We start from the raw sequence: 25,091 nt of genomic DNA, 5'->3' as shown, positions 1-25,091 counted from the left end.
AGAAAAAAATTAAGAAAACCTTTAGGACAAGGGCAGGTTTATTTCGTCACAGGATACAGCTCTAGAGCAAATCCCATATAAAAGGATAATACACTCAAATTGGAATCTTATCAAAAGTGATTATTCTTAGGGAAGTATTTCCTGCTCCTCCTAAGATCAGTTTCAAGAGGGCCCTTACATTACGGGCCATCCCCCTGCTATTAATAGGAAAACTTGGCTTCATCAACCATTTAAAAAGGTACTCACAAATGTAGCAGACAGACAGACAGACAGACAGACATAACATCGAATTTCACACAGTTTTTATTTTTCTATATCTCTTTACATAAATATTTTTTTCTACTACTATGGGCTAACAGTTAACATAGAAACAATCAGACGTGCATTTAAATGCCCTCTGTAAATAGACAGTATTACATGGCTATGCTGCTGCCTGCTGGTAGGGGCAGTAAATTACAACTTGACCCACTTTCACTTAACTACGGTGCAGTAAAGTCTATACTCAATCAGATCTCTGTGATCTGCATAACGACAGTACAGTGGAACGTTTGCCTTTAACAGAGCGACAGTAATAACCTAATATACTATCATTACTGAGATTAAACTACATTCTCGGTTATATTTGGACTGAATAACGCATTCAATAAACAGAAACATAACTCTTGCAGCGCACATGAACAGATGTGCAATATTAGCTCACACATAAAATAGCACCCTCGTGAATTAGCCTACTGTTGCTAACGTACATTCATAAATCCTACATAACATCGTCCCGTACCCACAGGACATCAGACTTACTTACTGATGCACTGTACGTGCACAAACTAAGTCCAATGAGGGGAGAAAGGAAAGGCGTGGCATCATGATGGTGGCTCTCCATCGTGATGTCGGTCAGCCGTCACAATGTACGATATCATTGTCAATTGTGACACAACCCTAATCGGAACACACCGAAGCGACACCGACTTGAGCGTAGGTTCTACGCATGCATGAGACGTAATACGTCTCCATAACAGCAGGCAGCGCTAATCTGTATTGTCGCCTAAAAAATGAAAATCGGTAGCTGATTGGACGAAGGCGTCACGTGGGTCTGGCTTCTCCCCGAGCATAATGCAGGCTCTTTCGGAATCTACGATCTCGTATTTTACAGAAATAGTGTTTCTGAAAACATTTTAAGCAAGAAATAGGCCATGGAGTTGCTGAATCTAGTAGTTGCAAAATATTGATTAAAGTTATTGACCACGTCCTCCATATTATTAATGTTCTTTTCATTACAAGAGAAATGCTGGGGATAATTAGACTGACTCGTACCCTTTCTTATAATACTATTTAGTATATTCCATATACCCTTCATATTATTTTTATTATTATCTAATAATTTACAATAGTATTCTTTCTTACAAATTCTCATAATCTTAATTAACTTATTTTTATATTTCTTATATTTATTTTCTGCTTCTATAGTTCTGTGTTTAATAAATTCCCTATGAAGTGAATTCTTTTTTTTACAGGCATTTTGTAATCTATCATTGTATTTTTGTTTTTGCAATTTTTTTATCGGACAATTCTTATATAATAATTTAAATATTCTTAGGAATTCTTCATATGCATTGTCAATATCATTTTCCTGATATATTATTTCATTGTCTTGTCATCTTTCAGTGCAACCATTGACTCTTCTATTCTGACCCGTCTGAATAGAGGTTTATTCTCCTTTTTAGATGTATAATTGCAGTTGTAAACTGTAAAAATTGGTAAGTGGTCACTGATGTCATTTATTAATAGTCCACTCACTGTGTTGTTATCCATGTCATTTGAAAAAATATTATCAATTAATGTTGCACTGTGGGAAGTAATCCTACTGGGTCTGGTAATTTTGGGAAGAAAGCCCAGACTATACATTGTACTAATAAAATCCTCTGTCATGTTGTGCTTATTAGGATTTAGCAAATCAATGTTAAAATCACCACAGATGAACATAACTTTCTGATTTGTTTTTGTAATGTTTACCTCCATCCAGTCCTTGAATGAATCAATATTAGAACCTCGTGATCTATAGATGCAACTTACAATAACATTTTTCTTTTTTTCCCTACAAACTTCTATTGTAACACATTCAAGTAAATCATCCACCACTGTTGACATATTTTCCACCACCTTGTAATTTAATTTCTGGTCCACATACAAAGCCACACCACCCACTTTCTTGTTTTCCCTGTTAATACAACACATTTCATATCCTTTAATTTCAAAATCTGAACCCTTTTCACTAGTTATCCAAGTTTCTGATATAGCAATTATATTGAAAGGCTGTTTAAATTGATTTAGATCATGTGTAATGTTATGAAAGTTAGCATATAGGCTTCTACTGTTAAAGTGGATTATAGATAATTGTTTTTCTGTCTTAACTGAACAATTGAACTGTTCATTATTGTAATAAAAGCAATTGCTGTTGGTGTTGAGGAAAAAGTTGTTTACTGGATCAATATCATTTTCCAAGTCCTGTGAGTGATGTTCCGTGTATTGAAAGGTGTTCAGCTCTAGTTTGTCCAGATCAACAATCTTCTGTAGTAGTTGATTTTCTCCAGTAGGCCTACATGTATTAGTTGTGAACAATGACATAATACAGTCAGCGATTCAGCGATTACCTGATTATAGATTAGATGTTTCACGTCTATTTTGGTGTACTGGACCGGCGATGGATGATCAGTTTGTCTTGTCGTAGATAGGCAATGTCCCCTCTTTCTCTTGCCGCCCTCAACTCCGGCATCAGTTCCTTCCTTGTTCTTCTGACAGTATCCGTAAAGTCCTCATTGATAAAAAATTTTTATCCTTTCAGTAACTTAGTGCATTGTAATATGGCAGATCTGTCCTTGTGCCTCAGAAATTTCACCACAATTGGCCTTGTTCTGTCTCCTCCAGGTTTCCCTGTACGGTGGGCCCTCTCCACTTCAATCTCTCGCTGCAGCTGTAACTTCTCCGCTAGCACTTTTTTCACTTTCTCCTCCGTCTTGGCCCAGGTCTCTCCTGGGGCCTCTTGTATTCCCTCGAAAACAAGGTTGTTACGCCTGGATTGTCCCTCCAAATACTCCATTTTGTCAGTGACTGCCAGTAAGCTGTCACAGACTTTAACGATGTCTGACTGCATAGCGTTGCAGCGTTCAGTTTGCTTCGCGTTATCAGTTTTAATGTCATCCACATCTTTTTGCGTAAATTGCAAGCTGGTTTTTATGTCCTGTAGATCCTTAGTTATTGCATCCAGTCTGCTGTTTTGAAGTCTGCTTTGAAGTTGTTATGTTGTTGTTCAAGCAGCGCCACAAACATTTCCTTTTGTTGCTGCATCAGTTCATTAACATGTGTGAGTGACACATCTCCGTGAACCATCACCTTATCGTGGTGGAGAGGTTTGTGTGTCTCTGTGAACCTGAGGGCTGTGTTGTCTGGAGCTTTGTGCTCCTGGTAGGGTCTCCCAAGGCAAAGTGGTCTCAGGTGAGGGGCCAGACAAAGAATGGTTCAAAAACCCCAATGAAAAAGCTAAGCAGAGATGGAGTGACCCTGCCCGGAGGAAGCCCGGGGCCCCGTCTGGAGCCAGGCCCAGGCGGTGGGCTCGTCGGGCGAGCGCCTGGTGGCGGGTTTGCCACGGAGCCCGCCGGGCACAGCCCGAACAAGCTACGTGGCAACTCCCTCTCCATCCCATGGGCCCACCACCTGTGGGAGGAACCGTTGGGGTCGGGTGCGATGCCACATGGGTGGCAGTGAAGGTCAGGGGCCTCGACGGACCAGACCCGGGCAGCAGACGCTGGCTCTGGGGACGTGGAACGTCACCCTCTGTGGGGAAGGAGCCGGAACTGGTGCGGGAGGTGGAGCGCTACGGTTAGATCTGGTGGGGCTTACCTCACGCACAGTCTTGGTTCTGGAACCATACTCCTGGATAGGGGTTGGACTCTTTTCTTCTCCGGAGTTGCCCAGGGTGTGAGGCGCCGGGCGGGTGTGGGGATACTCACAAGTCCCCGGCTGAGCGCCGCTGTGTTGGAGTTTACCCCAGTGGACGAGAGGGTCGCCTCCCCACGCCTGCGGGTTGTGGGGGAAAACTCTGACTGTTGTTTGTGCATATGCACCAAACAGGAGTTCGGAGTATTCGGCCTTCTTGGAGACCTTGACTGGAGTCCTGCATGGGGCTCCAGTGGGGGACTCCATTGTTCTGCTGGGGGACTTCAACGCACACGTGGGCAATGATGGAGACACCTGAGAGGCGTGATTGGGAGGAACGGCCTCCCTGATCTAAACCAGAGTGGTTGTTTGTTGTTGGACTTCTGTGCTAGTCATGGATTGTCTATAACGAACACCATGTTCGAACATAGGGATGCTCATAAGTGTACCTGGTACCAGAGCACCCTAGGCCGAAGGTCAATGATCGATTTCATAATCGTTTCATCTGATCTGAGGCCGTATGTTTTGGACACTCGGGTGAAGAGAGGGGCAGAGCTGTCAACCGATCACCATCTGGTGGTGAGTTGGGTCAGAGGGTGGGGAAGACTCTGGACAGACCTGGTAAGCCCAAACGTGTAGTGCGGGTAAATTGGGAACGTCTGGAGGAGGCCCCTGTCCAACAGACTTTCAACTCACACCTCCGGGCGGAGCTTTTCGTGCATCCCTGTGGAGGCTGGGGGCATTGAACCCGAGTGGACAATGTTCAAAGTTTCCATTGCTGAAGCTGCAGCGAGGAGCTGTGGTCTTAGGGTCTTAGGTGCCTCAAGGGGCGGTAACCCACGAACACCGTGGTGGACAACGGTGGTCAGGGAAGCCGTCCGACTGAAGAAGGAGTCTTTCCGGGATATGTTATCCCGGAGGACTCGGAGGCAGTTGCAGGGCACCGAAGGGCCCGAAGGGCTGCAGCCTCTGCCGTGAAAGAGGCAAAGCAGCGGGTGTGGGAGAAGTTTGGAGAAGACATGGAGAAGGACTTTCGGTCGGCACCAAAGTGCTTCTGGAAAACTGTTCGCCACCTCAGGAGGGGGAGCGGGGAACCATCCAAGCTGTGTACAGTAAGGATGGGACACTGTTGACCTCAACTGAGGAGGTAATAGGGCGGTGGAAGGAGCACTTTGCAGAACTCCTGAATCCGACTAATACGCCCTCTATGTTAGAGGCAGAGCTGGAGGATAATGGGGGATTGTCGCCGATTTCCCAGGCGGAAGTCACTGATGTAGTCAAACAACTACACAGTGGCAAAGCCCCGGGATTGATGAGATCCGTCCAGAAATGCTCAAGGCTCTGGGTGTGGAGGGGCTGTCCTGGTTGACACGCCTTTTCAACATTGCGTGGAAGTCTGGGACGGTGCCAAAGGAGTGGCAGACTGGGGTGGTGGTTCCCCTTTAAAAAAGGGGGGACCAGAGGGTGTGTGCCAATTATAGGGGTATCACACTTCTCAGCCTCCCTGGTAAAGTCTACTCCAAGGTGCTGGAAAGGAGGGTTCGCCAATAGTCGAACCTCGGGTTGAGGAGGAACAATGCGGATTCCGTCCTGGTCGTGGAACAACGGACCAGCTCTTCTCTCGCAAGGATCCTGGAGGGAGCCTGGGAGTATGCCCAACCGGTCTACATGTGTTTTGTGGATTTGGAGAAGGCGTATGACCGGGTCCCCCGGGAGATACTGTGGGAGGTGCTGCGGGAGTATGGGGTGAGGGGTCTCTTCTCAGGGCCATCCAATCTCTGTACAACCAAAGCGAGAGCTGTGTCCGGGTTCTCGGTAGTAAGTCGGACTCTTTTCAGGTGAGGGTTGGCCTCCGCCAGGGCTGCGCTTTGTCACCAATCCTGTTTGTAGTATTTATGGACAGGATATCGAGGCGTAGTCGGGGTGGGGAGGGGTTGCAGTTTGGTGGGCTGGGGATCTCATCGCTGCTCTTTGCAGATGATGTGGTCCTGATGGCATCATCGGCCTGCGACCTTCAGCACTCACTGGATCGGTTCGCAACCGAGTGTGAAGCGGTTGGGATGAGGATCAGCACCTCTAAATCTGAGGCCATGGTTCTCAGCAGGAAACCGATGGAATGCCTTCTCCAGGTAGGGAATGAGTCCTTACCCCAAGTGAAGGAGTTCAAGTATCTTGGGGTTGTGTTCGCGAGTGAGGGGACAATGGAGCGGGAGATTGGTCGGAGAATCGGGCGCAGCGGGTGCGGTATTGCATTCAATCTATCGCACCGTTAGACGAAAAAGAGAGCTTAGCCAGAAGGCAAAGCTCTCGATCTACCGGTCAGTTTTCGTTCCTACCCTCACCTATGGTCATGAAGGCTGGGTCATGACCGAAAGAACGAGATCCAGGGTACAAGCGGCTGAAATGGGTTTCCTCAGGAGGGTGGCTGGCGTCTCCCTTAGAGATAGGGTGAGAAGCTCACTCATCCGTGAGGAGCTCGGAGTAGAGCCGCTGCTCCTTTGCGTCGAAAGGAGCCAGTTGAGGTGGTTCGGGCATCTGGTAAGGATGCCCCCTGGGCGCCTCCCTAGGGAGGTGTTCCAGGCACGTCCAGCTGGGAGGAGGCCTCGGGAAGACCCAGGACTAGGTGGAGGGATTATATCTCCAACCTGGCCTGGGAACTCGGGATCCCCAGTCGGAGCTGGTTAATGTTGCTCGGGAAAGGGAAGTTTGGGGTCCCCTGCTGGAGCTGCTCCCCCCGCGACCCGACACCGGATAAGCGGACGAAGATGGATGGATGGATGGATGGAGTGACACATATTCTTCATCCGATTTCACCTCTGCTTTTGCCTTTGGTGGCATTTTACCGTTTTTGTGCTCTCAGTATTGAAGTAAAATCGTTTTTCAATGAGAAATCACTTCTTCCCTTCTCCCTTTTCATGTCTGTCAGTTACCTGGTTTCCGTTTTGATTTCAAAAGTAATCATGAAGAGGACACGGCGAAGTGTGGCGTGGGACCATTTAGATTTTTTTTTTTTTAAACGACTTAGTTCACTGCAAACACTGAGATGCCGTGTACAACACGGCCACGACTCAAACGATGTGGCCGACCACTAAACAAACTGCATCCGAGCCTGGTTAATGTTGGTAGCAGCCACGGTGCATCCTGCTCTAAGTCTCAACCTAGAATAAACTCGGTGTTAGCACGGAGGAGCTGCGATGCACAACGAGCAGATCAAATTACCCAAGGGACCTGCAAGTTCATTGACATGGACATTGGAACCAGCATATCACATTTCGTCACGACGTACCATCACCAGACTGGTAGAAACTCACTACAAAGAACGGAATAAGGTTTCCCGAGCTGGCCCAGTTAGCGCGAAGGTAGGCGACCTGTGCATCCCGGCAACGCGGGTGTTTTCGGCGGCTGGACTGACGGTCACCAGGTAGCGGTCAGGTCTGACCCCAGATCATGTCCACATGCTTGTCTTTCTCAACAAAGATCAGTAGACTGGTGCAGAAGTTGTATCTGAGTTAGCCTACTGGTTATTTTGTTATTAAGCTTTGTCCCGTGCCTTGGATAGTTTTGAGTTACATTCTGTTTAAGAACGCCGGCTCGCATCTGCAGGTTCTGCTGCTTCACCGCAGCGCATATATCCATAATCTATATCTATAACCTCCAGTTTAACTGCCACAAGTTGTTCTTGTAATTTAGATCTCATCGAGGAAAAACACACTGTATTTTTGTATTCTCATTGCATTTTTAATTTATAAAGTTAGATAAATAATGAATTTTAATATAAAAATATTGATGATTAATTGATTGTCGATCGTTAATTATTATCGTTAGTATTAGTTGCTTGCTTTTACATAATCACCGCGCTTAAATAGCTGTAACTTGCTGCTGACAATATGCTCAGCTCAGACTCAAGGCCCTTAAGTCCCACCCCCGCTGCTGCACAGAGGGCTGTTTGATGTTAATTCAAAGTTTATTCATCCTGAATGTGTCACGTGTTCAAATTGCACCAAACACGAACCGACACGTCCTTGAGTCCCCAGCAATCCAACCACCAAGTGTAAAGTTGATCGAATGAAGGGTTTCATGAGATATGCAAGAACACACAAACTCACAAACCACTCTTAAATTATAGTTGTAGGAAATTCTGGCCTTTAACCTCAATGTTTTATGGAAGTGACTTTTGTTTTTCCAGGGGACAAGTTCGGGGAAAAGAATATGTTGGACACTGTATGTGCATTTATTAAAACGAAATACACCTTTATTTTCTGTCTCATTAAATGACACGAGCAAGCTTTTGCTAACTGCACAAAAACACACGTACACACAGAGGTTACCTGCAGGGCCTTGTTGTACTGCTTATTGGCGATATAGAGCTCTGCTGCCATGTTGATGAAGTCATCGCTGACCAGGCTGGGGTGTCGCGCCAGAGCTTCATCTATTACACCCAGAGCTGAGGGCAAGTCATTACTTTCATAGTAACTCCTAAACAGGACAAACACACAAACACACACTTCTGACAACCTATAGTCATGACATTAATGAAATACTGTTGGCCAGGCTTCTGTGGATGAATGTGTGGATCTGGTGTATCTGTTCCTGTGTGTCCGTGTGTGTACTGTACTTGGCCATGTCCTTAGAGAGCTGCATGAAGTGCTCTCCATCCTCCAGCGGCAGCAATGATAGAATCTTGCGGTAGCCATCCATGCACTGTTTGTGCTCGCCCAGACGCATGTGGAGGCTGGAGCGCTCCCACACGTAGCGCACATTGGTGGGGTCGTACTTAATGGCTGGGTGGCAGGGGGCAAGAGGGAATGGAGTATATTAATATTAATAGTAGAGCTGCAAATAATTTAATCAATGATTAACCTGCCGATTATTTTCTCAATTAATTGAGAAGCTTTTGGTCAGTAAAAAAGTGATACAGCAGATTAAAAAGGTTGTGAAAGAGAAGCTTTTTAAGGCCCTGACAAACCAAGCCAACAGCCAGAAACTAGTGACGACGAAGGCCGACTGTGGCGTCCCCTCACGTCGGCCCACATCGCCTCTGTCTTGGCCAAAAATTAGCACTGGAATACATCGCAGAGACCACAGCCGATGGCCAAGTACCACATATGTTCTGTGCATGCGTGCAACTTAATAACTCTCCATACCAGCAGGCGGGGGTAATCTATTTGTCATTCAAAGAGGGAACCCAGATACAAGCGTTGCTATGATACAACATGGTTGCTTGCGGCTGAGAGATAGAGTGGTCGCCCCTCAACCACAAGAATGGTAGTTCTATCCCAGGCTCCTCCGGCCGCATGACACTGAACCCCAAGTTGCTCCCCAGATGCTGTATGTATAGCTGTCCACTGCTCCTAATACCTAGGATGAGTTAAATGCAGTAATTAATTTTCACTACATTGTATATAAAAAATAGTAGAAAAAAAAAAAAATAATATATATATATATATATATTAGTTTTTTTATACAAACAGCATATGCTCAAATCAGTAGCAGCAGGGGTGACCTCTAGCTCACTAGGGATGTCACAATACCAAAAATCTAGTATTCGGTACCGATACCAACTTAAGTACACAATACTCTATACCAGTGTTTCTCAACAGGGGCATTACCGCCCCCCAGGGGGCGTTCAGAAGATGACGTTCTGTTGTGTTCTTTAACTCCCCAATGTAGCACAAGTAGACTGTATATTTCACAGTTACAGTTTTTCGTCAGATCTTTTATAGAACACGTTTCCTACTGCACCTGAAGGCAGCTTCATTTCACGGAGAAAGAAAAGAGACGAGCGAGAGACATCGACTGTGCTTTGTTGTTTGGCAAACATTTACAGTGGGACTCGAAAGTTTGGGCACCCTAGGTAAAAATTTGTATTAATGTGCATAAAGAAGCCAAGAAAAGATGGAAAAATCTCCAAAAGGCATCAAATGACAGATTAGACACTTAATATGTCAAAAAAAGTTAGATTTTATTTCCATCATTTACACTTTCAAAATAACAGAAAACAAAAAAAAAATGGCATCTGCAAAGGTTTGGGCACCCTGCAGAGTTAATACCTTGTACTGCCCCCTTAGGCAAGTATCACAGCTTGTAAACGCTTTTTGTCGCCAGCCAAGAGTCTTTCAATTTTTGTTTGAGGTATCTTCGCCCATTCTTCCTTACAAAAGTCTTCCAGTTCTTTGAGATTTCTGGGCTGTCTGTCACGCACTGCTCTTTTAAAGTGATGGTGCGGAGTAATTTACCCTAGGGTCCTTTGCACCATGAGCTCGAGCCAAACACCCCCCCAGAAGCTTTTTTCACCTGGGTCTAACATTGGGCGAGTTAGCGTTAGCCGCTGAATAGCTTAGCGCAGGGGCTAATGGACCCACGTTTGTATCTCTTAAATGACCCCACTAATAATGCCCGAAATGATACCAAAGGTCTACACTAGTACATATAGGTTATGCACTCATAAAACGATGGATTGAAAAGTTTGTAAGTACACCAGAAGTTTATGTAAATAACACTTGCCTGCTGGCTTCTGCTCTCTGCTGTTGTTGTTGTTGCTGCTGTGAGACGAGTGCTTAGGGACGTCTAAAAATTACAACACCGAAAAGAGATGCAACAAAAATATTTTTTAATTTAACTTATTTTTTAAAGTAAGTGCTGTAATATAACTAGCAGGAGACAAGTAATAATTGAGGTAAGTTTGGAGACATTACCTTATTTAATCATTAAATTAATAAATATTTTTGTTGTATCTCTTTTCGGTGTAGTAATTTGTAGACAGCCCTAAGCACTCGTCTAACTGCAGGAAGCAGCAGCAGCAGCAACAGAGAGCAGAAGAGAGCAGGCAAGTGTTCATAAACTTCTGGTGTACTTACAAACTTTCCAATCCATCGTTTTATGAGTGCATAACCTATATTTACTAGTGTAGAAGTTTGGTATCATTTCGGGCATTATTAGTGGAGTCATTTACGAGATGCAAACGTGGGTCCATTAGCCCCTGCGCTAAGCTATTCAGCTGCTAACGCTACTCTACGCTAACTCGCCCAATGTTAGACCCAGGTGAAAAAAGCTTCTGGGGGGTGTTTGGCTCAAGGTCATGGTGCAAAGGACCCTAGGGTAAATTACTCCGAACCATCACTTTAAGGTCTATCCATAGATTTTCAATTATGTTGAGGGCAGGAGATTGTGAAGGCCATGGCAAAACCTTCAGTTTACGCCTCTTGATGTAATCCACCGTGGATTTTGAGGTGTATTTAGGATCATTATCCATTTGTAGAAGCCATCCTCTCTTTAACTTCAGCTTTTTCACAGATGGCATCAAGTTAGCGTCCAAAATTTGCTGAAATTTTATTGAATCCATTTTTCCTTCTACTCGTGAAATGTTCCCTGTGCCACTGGCTGCAATACAACCCCAAACCATGATTGATCCACCCCATGCTTAACAGTTGGACAGAGGTTCTTTTCATTAAATTCTGTGCCCTTTCAGTGTTTACTTTTAATTTCAACTTTCTGTTATGGTGTGGAGTGGAGGGGGTTAGGAGAGCGTGATTTACAAAAACGAAAACGTTAAGTCTTCTGGACCCCATAGCCAGTTGCTTTGAAGCCTGGCATCACCACACAGCCAGCCTACGGTACCGTCTTTCATGAGTTCACCCAGAACTCCCAGACAGCAAGCATGTTTAGTTACATATGTTTCTCTCTGCTGTTGTTTTTCACAAAGAACCGGGCTGGTTTAAGTTAACTGATGTTATAGAGGTCCGTTAAAACAAGCGCTATTAGAGCACACGTTAGGTTGTGATAGACAACGGCAGAGAGAAATAGATTCATCATTTGCAGTTTGAGAATTCCAGTTGAAGTCGTGAAAGCCGCCACCGTAGATGTACGGTAAAGCCAGAAGCTGAATGGGGTCAAGCCGTACACGGAGATGAGGGGCTATTCGCTGTTTTTCCATGCTGGTCGGTGTTTTTCTTCATCATTTATCGGCAGTCTAGAACATTTTTAACGTTAGGCATATATACTGCCCCCGTCAGTTCCGGAAGGATTGCATCCCCCGGTATCTGGAAAAATTATAAGTATCGGTTCTCGTGACATCCCTATAGCTCAACCAGTAAGACCGGGCCTGTCCACCTTCCCGCTGTGAGCTGGCTGGAGCTCTATAGATAGGATTGGAGATGAGAAGTTTAACTGACACGTAACCGCGATCAGCGCTCAAATGCTCCACTTACCACCAAATGCAATGTTTAATTTTAAATTAATGTAGTCTACAGGCATTCTGGCACACGTGGATGCTCAGTATTTTTTCCGTGGGTGCTTGAGCTCGAGGCAACGTGAAACCTTTTCCAGCTCGATGTCAGTGACGATACTTTGGCAACAGGTGGCGCAGTTAGCTATTAGGGTTGCATTCTCAAAGAAGCAACTCCAAACTCGTGTTGCTGTCATGTTGCGATTTTTGTTGGGTCAGACCCATCTGCTAGCGATGGGGGGCCGAGACTGAGAGCTACATGGAAAAGTATGTACCAAACAAGCCACTTTGAAATGTTGCTGTCTTCATGAACACAAAAGTTGTGTGACCCCTTCCCCCAGACTAAAAAACGTTGGGTGACCCTCCCCTCAACAAAGAATAAAAAGACATGACCCTGCCCTATTTTCCTCCAGTGGTCCATTCCATAAATACCAAATGGTCCCTTACAACACTATTCAACACGCTCATAAAGTTATTAGTTGTATGATTGTTAAGACCACGGATGAAAGCAGCACTGGGCTGAACCGGCATTTGTCAATATGGCATCCTCTGGTAAATTAAAAAGAAGTAGGGGTGTCACAATTTTAATTTTAAATGGAGAATCTATTGAGAAACGCTTTCGATTTTGACTATCGAAAATCAAAAGCAGGATCAGCGACTCACCAGTATTTATTATTCTCTCTGATGGCGCACTTCATCATTGAGTCCATCCTCACTCTATCACCATCTGGTACGCTGCTGCACTTGCACAGGATATCTATTATCCATTAGGGTTGCATGATATATCGACTCAATATCGTTATCGCAATATCACGTTGCGCAATGTTATATCAAAAGTGTCACAATAAGTATGCAATATTGTTTATTTTGTGAAGCACTGCGTCCCGACTGTTGGCTGTGTGGCTAAAGGCTGATTTATGGTTCTGCGGAGGCTCCACGCAGAGCTATTGCCGTAGCCTACATAAGTGGCCTGATGTTTATACTTGTGCGTTGGTGTGTGCGTCGAGCCGGCATTTGTGTGTGGGGAGTGGGTGATAGAGCGAGGGAGAAAGTGAGAGAGCGAAGGCGATTAGCTTCGGCGCGAGTAGGAACTATAGAGTCATAAGCCAATTTCCGACCAAGTAGTTACAGGAACGTAGTTATAGGAAAAGTCCACTTCTAAGCTGTTCTACAAACTACTCTCCCCCAAAACCGTTTTTTCCATTTGCATTCGCACTGGCCAAGTGGCCATAGGAACTGTAGGAGGGGTAAGGGAGTAATGCAAGCACGGCAACGGTCTTTATAGCGTTAAAATCAGAAAACAAATACACCAAAAAAAGTATGAACTAAATACTAAATCTAATGTATATAGCATATTTGTCATAATTTAAACAAGTCTCCCGAAGAGAAACGGGTATCTCTCTCTCCCCGCCTCTGCCGGCTGCGGTGTGTGTGTGTGTGTGTGTGTGTGTGTGTCGGCCGGACAGCGAGGTTGTCAAGCCCGCAGGGCACGCTAACTCCGAAAAGACAGTTAAACACAGGTTCCCGTAAATCTTATGATTAGGGTTGGGTACAGAAACTCGGTGCCAATAGGGAACCGGTGCCGACGTAAACGGTAGTAACGAGACCGAATAAGAACGAAAGTTTCGGTGCCTCATTTCGGTGCCTGACTTTACACTACACCTGACAGCATGTAACGTTAGCCTACCTTTAGCTAGCAGTTGGATTAATCACGGTTAAAATGCTGACAGCTAACGTTAAACAGTGTAAAGTGTGACTGTATTTCACTGTGGAGGACTTCAACAGCGGGATGTAACAGTCTGCTCTGCAGCGCAGCAGCTGCCGTTGTCGCAATTTATAGATATACAGTTTGTTTATATGGTCGGAATTAAACAACACAGACGGTGCGTTCACTTGCAGCTGCCGTTGTCGGAATTAAACAACACAGATTCACTTAAAACAGGTAGCCTCGTGGTGCATTGACAGTAATTGAAAAATACCCTTTTCCCATCTGGGGTTCAACAGCAATTTACTGGTAAAATAAGTTATTGTTATTGTTATAGTTATTACGTTATTATTAAATCTTTAATTTTGACCATGGCCTTAGCAATAAACAAGTCACTGACGGTTGTTTACTACCCTTATTTTTTTTCTTCTTCTTTTTTTTTTTAACTTTATTGAAAAGTACCGGTTCAGGCACCGTTTAGGCACGGCACCGTTTTAAAAGTATCAATTTAGCACCGAATCGAAAAAAAAAAAAAAAAACGATACCCAACCCTACTTATGATGGACATGTGTTGTGATATTTAAACAAACGAACCATCAACAGCGAAATAAAAAGCCTCTTTTTTACAAAAGCAGTCTGAGAGACCTGAGAGAAGAGTTCTAGGAATTTTATGTTCTAGGCTATAGTGAGAGAAACAAAGTGTCTCCCCTCCCCTGCTTTCTGACCAAAGTGGGAAATATGTAGCAGGAAAAGTTAACCCTCTCCTTGATTTCATGTTGTTTGGAGAAGGAGAACCAGGAAATGAGTCGGGGGAAATGCAACACTACCAAGCCACGGCCGAGACACGTGCGTCGCAGCGATGTGTAGTTAAATTTTTCGAGAGTTGCACCTTAGGCTACGCCGTAGGATCCGGCGTAGATGCAGAGTGGTCTGCGGCGGTACACCATCAATTCGACGCAGAAGCATAAATTACCCTATATTTGTGTTTGATTTAGAGCCCACTTGAAACGCTATAATGATCATCATTTCATTGGCCAGTTACCGTGCCACTTGCACGTTAGTGCACGTCACGGGTACACTACATGACAAACACTATGGAGCATACCAAGGGTGTGCATATTTCGACAGAGTAAGTGAAGAAATAGATAGACAAAATGTAACGAATCAGAGAAGCTGAAGAAAAGTTCTGTCCTCTTTATTTATTTTATACTGTACAACCAGTAAAACATGTCCTGTTCTGTAGACATGGTCGTTATTTATTTATTCATGTTGTACCAGTCCAGTATGACTGTTAGTTGAAACCTTGTGTTGTAAGAAAACTAATTTGTTATAAATGTATTTTGATGCGTTTTCCCGTAACTTTTGTAATGTTACATACGTTTAAAAATATCTAAATTAATATTGATCGGATATTATATCCAATATTCACAATCGATATCGCAATATCACATTTTGTCAATATCATGCTACCCATTATCCATCTATCCCTTATCCATCATGGATCTGTTTTACTGAAAGGTGTATATAGCTATTTTATGTTTAATTTTATTTATCACTCATTACTTTTTTCCTTTGTTTTTTTTTTTACTCTTGAGTTGCTGTAAAAGGTGAATTTTAAATATGGGATCAATAAAGTTCTCATCTTATATGAATGGTAATGACGCAGCAAAAAACTCACAGGCGCCTGGAACTCCGGGCAGGTCAACCACGAGTCACTTTCACCCTAAGCCTGTCCAAACCAACCGAGAGATGGTTGCGCCGCCACTGGGGTAAAGGCACCCGACAAGGGCCAGCCAGCACCGGGGAGACGAGGGGATCCTCCCACACTGAACGGCCATCCCAGGGGCAAGTTTAATGGGGGGGGCAGACAGCGCAGACCACACCCATTGAGAAGTGTAAAAGTATTTTCGGTTCATTATGAAATTGTGGCAGTTCTACCCAGACTGTAGGTAATTAATGCAAAACACTGGATTAGTCATGAGAACCGTCTGAGTTTTCCTTCTGTATCAAGCAGCAAAAAAGTTGTAGCATGACGTGTTTGAGTTAATTTGCCTTACTTGACATTGTAAGTGCTGTGATGAGACTATAGAGCAATGTCGAAAACGATATATCATACAGCCCTAGTAGACATTTATATATTTTATATACTTTGACTTTTTAATGGCAGACTGACCCTTTGAGTAGCAGACAATGGCCTGTCGGATGTTGTCTTGCTCCAGAGACATTTCTGCCAGTCTGATCCACTCTTCACAGTCTGAGGGGTTCAGGTGGGCAGCAATCAGACCAAACTGCAGCGCTTTGTCCATGTCTTCATCGTCCTCATAGATCATAGCCAATGTGGAGAAAGGCTCATAGGCCAGAGGAGCTGGAAAAAAGGGAGAGAAGATTCATTTAGATAAACGATAAATGTAAAAGTTGATAATTCCAAAAACACACACAAGTTGTTTCATACCCTGTCTTATGATCTCCATACACATCAAGATGGCATCCTCTTTCTCCCCTCTGGCGTAGCGGATGTTTGCTTCTCCCATCAAGCCCCTCAGAGCTCGGGGTAGCTTACTGCGATGACGGCGCTCCTGGACAGTGTAGAAGAAAAATAATTACCAAACAGTTTTGGTTTACTTTTATCCTAATCTTGCTTAGTGCTAAAGGAAGCATTTCACTTTGAACACTGAGTGAGATTCACACCTTTTGATTAGTTGGAGCAGACAGTATTGAGCCTATGCAAATCTAATCAGACAGACTTGTGAGTTGACTGTCCGTTGCTTCTTGTGACCACGTATAAAACCCTGGCCAGAAACTCATTCCGTTAGAGAATTCTACAGCTTCTTGTGAACTTCTTTCTCCACTTCGCAGTGAATAAAACTCATCTGAACCAGCCACTGAATTGGACCTGAGAGAACTTTTTCTTCCACGATACACACACAATAAGAGCTGGGAAAATACACATACACACTCTTCCCTCCTCCTCACCTTCATCATCTTCTTGTTTTCTCGGTTCAGCTCCATCTCCAGTGCAAAAACGTCCCCCACCGTCACATCCTCTTCCTCAGTTAACTCACTCTTCTTTTTGTACCTCCGTCCTTTCCCTCCTTTACCCCCTCGCCTCGGCCTCTTCTCTGTCTTCTCCACCTCCATCTTTCCCTCCTCCTCTTCCTCCACCTTGTAATCCTCATCATCTTCATCATCAACATAGCTCAAGCTGTCCTCCTCTTCGGAAGATGGTTGTTCTGGCTTTTCTCCCAGCATGGAAGCAAAGGCCAGCTGGACTCCTGGGCTGACGCCCTCCTCTGACAGTAGTGAAGAATTGTGTCAAGTGATGTCATCAACAGTAAAAATTATATATTTTTTTGTAATTAGACTGTATCTTTAACTTACCCATCCCACACAGCCTCAGCCATAAGAACTTTATTATTTCATACGTACATTAGGCACTAGCCACTTTGAACAGAACACTACAAAAAACTAGGGGTGTAAATCACAAGTTTTATCACGATACGATATTTGCCGATTTGCCGATTTCGATTCAATTCAATTCAGGAACCTGCGATTGATACAAGACAATGTCATATGCCAATTTAACACAGTCCCATTTATATCAACTCAAAGAAGAAACTAAATATGATTTGTCAGTTTTATAACTGAGCTCTTACAGGAATATAAATGAAAAACAAACCATTATTTTTAATTAAAAGAATAAATTTAAAGTAGGAATCTAAAATAAAAAGGAGAATCTTACAGACGATATGTATCGATATTCTCACTTTGCATCCATGATATTAGATCATGGATCTTTGAATCGATATATCAATCCAGATCGATGTATAGTTACACCCCTACCAAAAACTGCTGCTAATGACTGTTCCTGTGGATGGCTTATTGCCTGATCATCTTTTTATCTTTTCATTTGTATTTGCACTCTATTCTATTTTGCACTACTTTTTAACATTACAGCTTTTGTTGTTGTTCTTGATTTGTCTGTACCTTGTTATTGTCACCCCCAACCCTCAGCTTAACTTAACTGTAAACATCTAGAATATTTTTAGTATTTGCTTTTTTGTCTTTGTACTGTTTGTTCTTTTTCTATACTTGTTTGAACACCATGGAATGAGAGAAACGGCATTTAATGTTTAATATGTAAGTGGTGATCTGTAGCAGAAGATCATCCTTTTTGTTTGCAAAGACCGTATATTGGTGAGGAAAATGCTGCGTAGTGATAGCCGATAAGGAATTAGCCTTAGCATAACGTTAGCCCTCCTCTCTTGGTTTGCCTGCACTTCCGGTCAGCGGAGCTGCGTTGATAGACCTCAGCAGTGCTGTTGTATTCGGTCTCGTCACAAAATCGACAGCATTTTTACTCAATATGTCTCGGTCTCAGACAAAAAGGACGGGGTTTTATTTCAACACCAAAACTGCGTAATATCAGTAAATGCCGGTGCATTCACTGATTTATTTGCATTTTTACATTAATGTTAATGTCAGCTCCGACATTTGCTACATGCTGCAGTAAAGCTCCCTCACTTGGGTGAGAGAGGTAACGTTAGACAGCAGAGAGAGAGGACCGCGTCTTTAAAAAGAAAATACACATTGGCTGCTAAATATGTAACTATTTACCTCGTAAAAACAAATAGTGCTTGTGTGTGTTGTGAGCTCATCTGTCTCTGGCCTCCTCATCACTCAATATTTTCCAAACTGGGTGTTAGATATTAGATACTCCCCTTTCCATGGAAGTCAAATCACCTTAGATACGATTGCTATTTCAGTGTAAATAGTACTGTGCTTTGTCAGGTAAAATAATAAATAATTTAATATACATTTTTAATTAGTTAAAAGCACATTGCTCTCTTTAGTAAAGATGTAAACATCTATCTAGATTTGCATCTGATGTGTATCAATAAGTATCAGGTCTCAAGGAAACTGAACAAGACTTTAGGTGGTGAAAAAGATCCTCTGGCTTCATAGTGTCCCACCACTGCTGAAACCAAATCTATGTCCTGATTAGCAGCAATGCACTGCTGCTAATGCATTTAAAAACCCCACCAGTGTCAGACAGACAGCAGTTTTACCGATGTTCCCCAGGATTTGTGCAGAGGTAGAGGGCTGAGCATCATCCTCCACACCTTCAGCAGATACCTCTGACTCCTGAGAGAGGAAACAAAGTATCAACTTTATGTTACCTAAACAGAGTGGTGGAATGTAACTAAAAAAGTACATTTACACAAGTAATCTACTTAAGTACAAATTTGAGGTACATATCTTTTCTTCATGCAACTTAGTACTTCTACTCCACTACATTTCAGATATAGATATATATATACACACACACACATACACACATACATTATATACACACATATATATATATATACACACACACACACTTACAGGTATACACAAATAAATAAGGATAAGTAACCATATTATAATTAGTTAGGTCCAAGGCAGCTTATTGTTGACCATTCACTACCAAAATACAAACTGAGGTGGGCCACTCTTTTACAAAATAATCATAAAGCAAGGTTCCTTGCAGTACATTATTCATCCTCTCACAAGGAAGAACTGATAGTAATTTATCATACCAAATTGATCTTGTAGGTGGATGCACATTAAGCCAAACATGCAGGATTGAGAGGTGAGCAGCATACAGCATGATATTAAGTAGTTTTGCCTTTTGACCAGATATGGAGTTTACACCATGAATATAAATTTCTCAATCTCTGTCTGAACAGAGGACCAAAATACTTTGATCACAGAACATGACCACATGAAATGAAAATAAGTTCCTACTTCTTTATGGCATTTTCGACATGTTGCAGAGCATGAATCATAACATTTACTACGTATTTCAGGAGTCACAAGTAATTTGTTAATTGTCTTGTACTGTGTTTCATGCGACTTATCTGAACTAGTAATTCTTTTGGCATTTTACAAAACTTTGCTCCAGATCTGGTCATCAAGGGGTTCATCAAAGTCCTTTTCCCAGCTATGTTTAATATTTATTTTACACACACACACACATATATATATATATATATATATATATATATATATATATATATATATATATATATATATATATATATATATATACATATATATATATATATATATATATATATATATATATATATATATATATATATATATATATATATATATATATATATATATATATATAGCTTAGCCCCACTTTTATAATACGGAATTGAGTTTTAGTAACTTCTTATCTGTAGATAACGGTGAAAATATGTTCGAAAGGACTTCTACTTGTAACTGCGTTTACAGTGTGGTATTAACGTTAGTGCGCCTAATTTAGCTAGCTAAGTAAAGTAAAAGATCTGAATACTTCTTCCACCATTGCCTTAACAACAATGTATATTTTAAAGCAGACTATTTAGTATATTATTATAAAACAGTCCAATGCTAATTCCTAAACACAAAGTTTGCATGGTGATAGTGTTGTAGTAAAGTCTATAAAACAAATGTTAACCAATGTAAGATGGAAAGGGTGATACTGGGTCAGCTGGCTAGCTAACTAGCTATGCTAACTGTGGGGTTTTGCCGCTTTAGCTAACTCGCTTAAATATCCATAGTTTTGATATAACTACCTTGGCTTTCCGCTCATCTCTCCGCTTGTCAAACTCCTCGAATGTTATCCTACCCTCCAGGTAGTCAATTAGCTCAGCGCTGAAACCAGACATCTCTGGCAGAAGCTGACTGACCGCACAAGTGATGCTTCTTCAAACAAAATGCGTCATATCACGCTATAGCAGTAAAATAATATAAACTGTTAAGAGAAAAAGAGATCCTCAATACTGACGGCTCATGGATGTATTATAATAGTGACGGCTGCACTTGAAGTAAACACAAATCGCCCACATGTGTCATAGATTCTTCTTCTTCGTCTTCTTCTTCTTCTTCTTTATGGTTTATTGGCGGTTGGCAAAACAACTTAAAGGTGCATTACCACCACCAACTGGACTGGAGTGTGAACGAGGCACAAGACTGTATGGCAGCAGCATGGGGCGTCCCATGTCATGCCGTCCCGTCTCATGCAGCATGTTTATTTTATTATAAGTTCAGAAACATTGATGACCTCCAGAATCCCCTCCTTGGTCAGGTCAACAGGTTCCTGAATGAACACATTTAACACTTATTTTGAGAATTCATTATGTAGACAGTTTGTAGTATTTTGACAGTAGGCCTAGGTATGTATACAAGGCATCAAGTTTACTTCATTCACACTAACCGACTGTTGAGGAGGGATTGTCCTGGGCTTCTTTGCCTCCTCCTTATCCTTATCTGCTATTATCTGTACACAGACAACAATTATTTAATCATCACAGGGTGCAAATACATATTTAAATATTTAAAAGTCAGTAAAAAGTATCCATATGAAGTGGGAGGTTTGGATCCAAAATGAATCAAATCATATAATAAATAATCCTTAGCATGCAGGTCACAACATCATCAACAACTATCAAAATGTGATTCTTACGATTTGATCTTCATATTTCCTTTTCTGTGCGAACCTTTAAAACGGACAGATTTTCTTAAATTACATGTTAGAGATTAAGTAGAATAGTAATTTGATCTATATGTATAATTTTGGCTTTGTTACACATTTTTATATTACAGTTGTACATGTGATAATGAAATCAGACACACCTGACAACTGAATGACCAGACAGGAGCAACAGGCACCACCATGTCCTGATTGTGTCCATGTCACCCTAGAAATACAACATTTTAAACAATGAAGTCATGTTCTACAAAAAACGTACTGTAATATGTCTGTAGACTTTCTGGGCACTTACAGTTGTGAAGTCTAAATCTGCCCCCAGCACAATGTAAAGAGCATACTGTAATAAAAAAGAAAACATATTGGTCTGTACTAGTCTTGGAAAAAATACTAAGCTATATTCCCCTGGTATTTAAATAAAATAAGAGATCTACCGCTAATATGTTGTCAGGTAAATTATATTTAACACCATTAAGTGACATTTGAGGACAACACACAATACCATTAACATGAAGATCTCCCATCTTCCTGTCTTGGGATACCCAACAGACCCCGTTGCTCTGGACGGAGACCAGTGAAGGATATTAGAAGCACTTTTCTGGTGAGCGCTGAACGTTACTGAGAGAGACAACTGAGAGAGACAACTGAGAGAGACAACGTAAATGTGACGTGAGCAACCTGTCTGAAAGTTGGAAGTCTTCTGGTAGCTGTGCCAAGAAAAATCTCAATCATTCCCAATCTTGCAGAGACGGAGAGTGTAGGTATATGTAAGGAGATAACATAGGCACAGGCTAATTATTGCTAACTAAAATGCTAGTTTACATCAGTAATTAAACCTAAACAGCTCATGTAAGTCCAAACAAAAACGTCTGCTACGGAGCCATAACGTGAGGTACAAGGTAATGGAGCCTTTTATACATTGTCGTGATTCTTTAGAAATGAACAATGGACAAATAGAGTCTTTAAACACATCAGATTTAAAGTTATTCGCTGTCAAAGTGACGTCAAAATGAATGGCAGTCAATGGAATGCTAACGGCGGGTGATGCAGGGACTGAGGAACTGCCTTGGAAATCACTTGATGTTTCTCACTATGTCCAAACAAAGATAAAATTTAAAAAAGCCTGAACTGCAAGTCCTGCCAGTCTAACAAAGAATAATTTTATTTCTGCCCTTTACGTTTTACATTCTAGGAAAACATGCTTCACTGTCTCAAGACTCACACATTCACAAGCCAGAAACATCCATCCATCTTCGTCCGCTTATCCGGTATCGGGTCGTGGGGGGAGCAGCTCCAGCAGGAGACCCCAAACTTCCCTTTCCCGAGCAACATTAACCAGCTCCGACTGGGGGATCCCGAGGCGTTCCCAGGCCAGGTTGGAGATATAATCCCTCCACCTAGTCCTGGGTCTTCCCCAAGGCCTCCTCCCAGCTGGACGTGCCTGGAACACCTCCCTAGGGAGGCGCCCAGGGGGCATCCTTACCAGATGCCCGAACCACCTCAACTGCCTCCTTTCGACGCGAAGGAGCAGCGGCTCTACTCCGAGCTCCTCACGGATGACTGAGCTTCTCACCCTATCTCTAAGGGAGACGCCAGCCACCCTCCTGAGGAAACCCATTTCGGCCGCTTGTACCCTGGATCTCGTTCTTTCGGTCATGACCATAGGTGAGGGTAGGAAGGAAAACTGACCGGTAGATCGAGAGCTTTGCCTTCTGGCTCAGCTCTCTTTTCGTCACAACGGTGCGATAAATTGAATGTAATACCGCACCCGCTGCGCCGATTCTCCGACCAATCTCCCGCTCCATTGTCCCCTCACTCGCGAACAAAACCCCAAGGTACTTGAACTCCTTCACTTGGGGTAAGGACTCATTCCCTACCTGGAGTAGGCACTCCATCGGTTTCCTGCTGAGAACCATGGCCTCAGATTTAGAGGTGCTGATCCTCATCCCAACTGCTTCACACTCGGCTGCAAACCGATCTAGTGAGTGCTGAAGGTCACAGGCCAATGATGCCATCAGGACCACATCATCTGCAAAGAGCAGCGATGAGATCCCCAGCCCACCGAACTGCAACCCCTCTCCACCTGGACTACGCCTTGATATCCTGTCCATAAATATTACAAACAGGATTGGTGACAAAGCGCAGCCCTGGCGGAGGCCAACCCTCACCTGAAACGAGTCCGACTTACTGCCGAGAACCCGGACACAGCTCTCGCTTTGGTTGTACAGAGATTGGATGGCCCTGAGAAGAGACCCCCTCACCCCAAACTCCCGCAGCACCTTCCACAGTATCTCCCGGGAGACCCGGTCATACGCCTTTTCCAGATCCACAAAACACATGTAGACCGGTTGGGCATACTCCCAGGCTCCCTCCAGGATCCTTGCGAGAGTGAAGATTAGGTCCGTTGTTCCACAACCAGGACGGAATCCGCATTGTTCCTCCTCAACCCGAGGTTCGACTATCGGCCGAACCCTCCTTTCCAGCACCTTGGAGTAGACTTTACCAGGGAGGCTGAGAAGTGTGATACCCTTGTAATTGGCACACAACCTCTGGTCCCCCTTTTTAAAAAGGGGAACCACCACCCCGGTCTGCCACTCCTTTGGCACCGTCCCAGACTTCCACGCAATGTTGAAGAGGCGTGTCAACCAGGACAGCCCCTCCACACCCAGAGCCTTGAGCATTTCTGGACAGATCTCATCAATCCCTGGGCCTTTGCCACTGTGGAGTTGTTTGACTACATCAGTGACCTCCGCCTGGGAAATTTACAATGATCCCCCATCATCCTCCAGCTCTGCCTCTAACATAGAGCGCGTATTAGTCGGATTCAGGAGTTCCTCAAAGTGCTCCTTCCACCGCTCTATTACCTCCTCAGTTGAGGTCAACAGTGTCCCATCCTTACTGTACACAGCTTGGATGGTTCCCCTTCCCCCCTCCTGAGGTGGCGAACAGTTTTCCAGAAGCACCTTGGTGCCGACCGAAAGTCTTTCTCCATGTCTTCTCCAAACTTCTCCCACACCCGCTGCTTTGCTTCTTTCACGGCAGAGGCTGCAGCCCTTCGGGCCCTTCGGTACCCTGCAACCGCCTCCGGAGTCCTCTGGGATAAAATATCCCGGAAAGACTCCTTCTTCAGTCGGACGGCTTCCCTGACCACCGGTGTCCACCACGGTGTTCGTGGGTTACCGCCCCTTGAGGCACCTAAGACCCTAAGACCACAGCTCCTCGCCGCAGCTTCAGCAAGGGAAACTTTGAACATTGTCCACTCGGGTTCAATGCCCCCAGCCTCCACAGGGATGCACGAAAAGCTCCGCCGGAGGTGTGAGTTGAAAGTCTGTCGGACAGGGGCCTCCTCCAGACGTTCCCAATTTACCCGCACAACCTGTTTGGGCTTACCAGGTCTGTCCAGAGTCTTCCCCCACCCCCTGACCCAACTCACCACCAGATGGTGATCAGTTGACAGCTCGCTCCTCTCTTCACCCGAGTGTCCAAAACACATGGCCTCAGATCAGATGAAACGATTATAAAATTGATCATTGAGAAGAAAAGAGTCCAACCCCTATCCAGGAGTATGGTTCCAGAACCGAGACTATGCATAGAGGTAAGCCCCACCAGATCTAACCGGTAGCGCTCCACCTCCTGCACCAGTTCCGGCTCCTTCCCCCACAGAGAGGTGACGTTCCACGTCCCCAGAGCCAGCGTCTGCTGCCCGGGTC

The 25,091-nt window shown here is 43.7% G+C and overlaps 1 protein-coding gene and 1 long non-coding RNA gene across 2 annotated transcripts in view; both read right to left on the bottom strand.

Moving 5' to 3' along the window:
* The window catches only part of gtf3c3 (general transcription factor IIIC, polypeptide 3), a 47,959-nt gene extending 27,155 nt beyond the window's left edge, over positions 1-20,804 (bottom strand). Inside the window, exons 1-7 of the mRNA XM_028571866.1 lie at positions 20,468-20,804; positions 18,926-19,001; positions 16,833-17,149; positions 16,312-16,435; positions 16,033-16,224; positions 8,546-8,711; positions 8,259-8,406 (exon numbers count right to left, since the gene is read on the bottom strand). Coding sequence (XP_028427667.1) covers positions 8,259-8,406; positions 8,546-8,711; positions 16,033-16,224; positions 16,312-16,435; positions 16,833-17,149; positions 18,926-19,001; positions 20,468-20,560 — 1,116 coding nt within the window. The 5' untranslated portion in view covers positions 20,561-20,804. The remainder of the gene's footprint in view (positions 1-8,258; positions 8,407-8,545; positions 8,712-16,032; positions 16,225-16,311; positions 16,436-16,832; positions 17,150-18,925; positions 19,002-20,467) is intronic.
* A 327-nt stretch (positions 20,805-21,131) lies between these two features.
* On the bottom strand, positions 21,132-21,727 carry LOC114550755 (uncharacterized). The gene is made up of 4 exons (XR_003691741.1): positions 21,677-21,727; positions 21,528-21,592; positions 21,358-21,391; positions 21,132-21,171 (listed from the first exon to the last, which is right to left on the bottom strand). It is a non-coding gene; the product is annotated as an uncharacterized LOC114550755 (long non-coding RNA).
* Positions 21,728-25,091: the final 3,364 nt, after the last annotated feature.

The sequence above is a fragment of the Perca flavescens genome, chromosome 24 (genome assembly GCF_004354835.1).
Source record: "Perca flavescens isolate YP-PL-M2 chromosome 24, PFLA_1.0, whole genome shotgun sequence".
Lineage (NCBI taxonomy): Eukaryota > Metazoa > Chordata > Actinopteri > Perciformes > Percidae > Perca > Perca flavescens.
The sequence above is the reverse complement of the archived record's forward strand: the minus strand, read 5'-3'. Positions and strand labels throughout refer to the sequence as shown.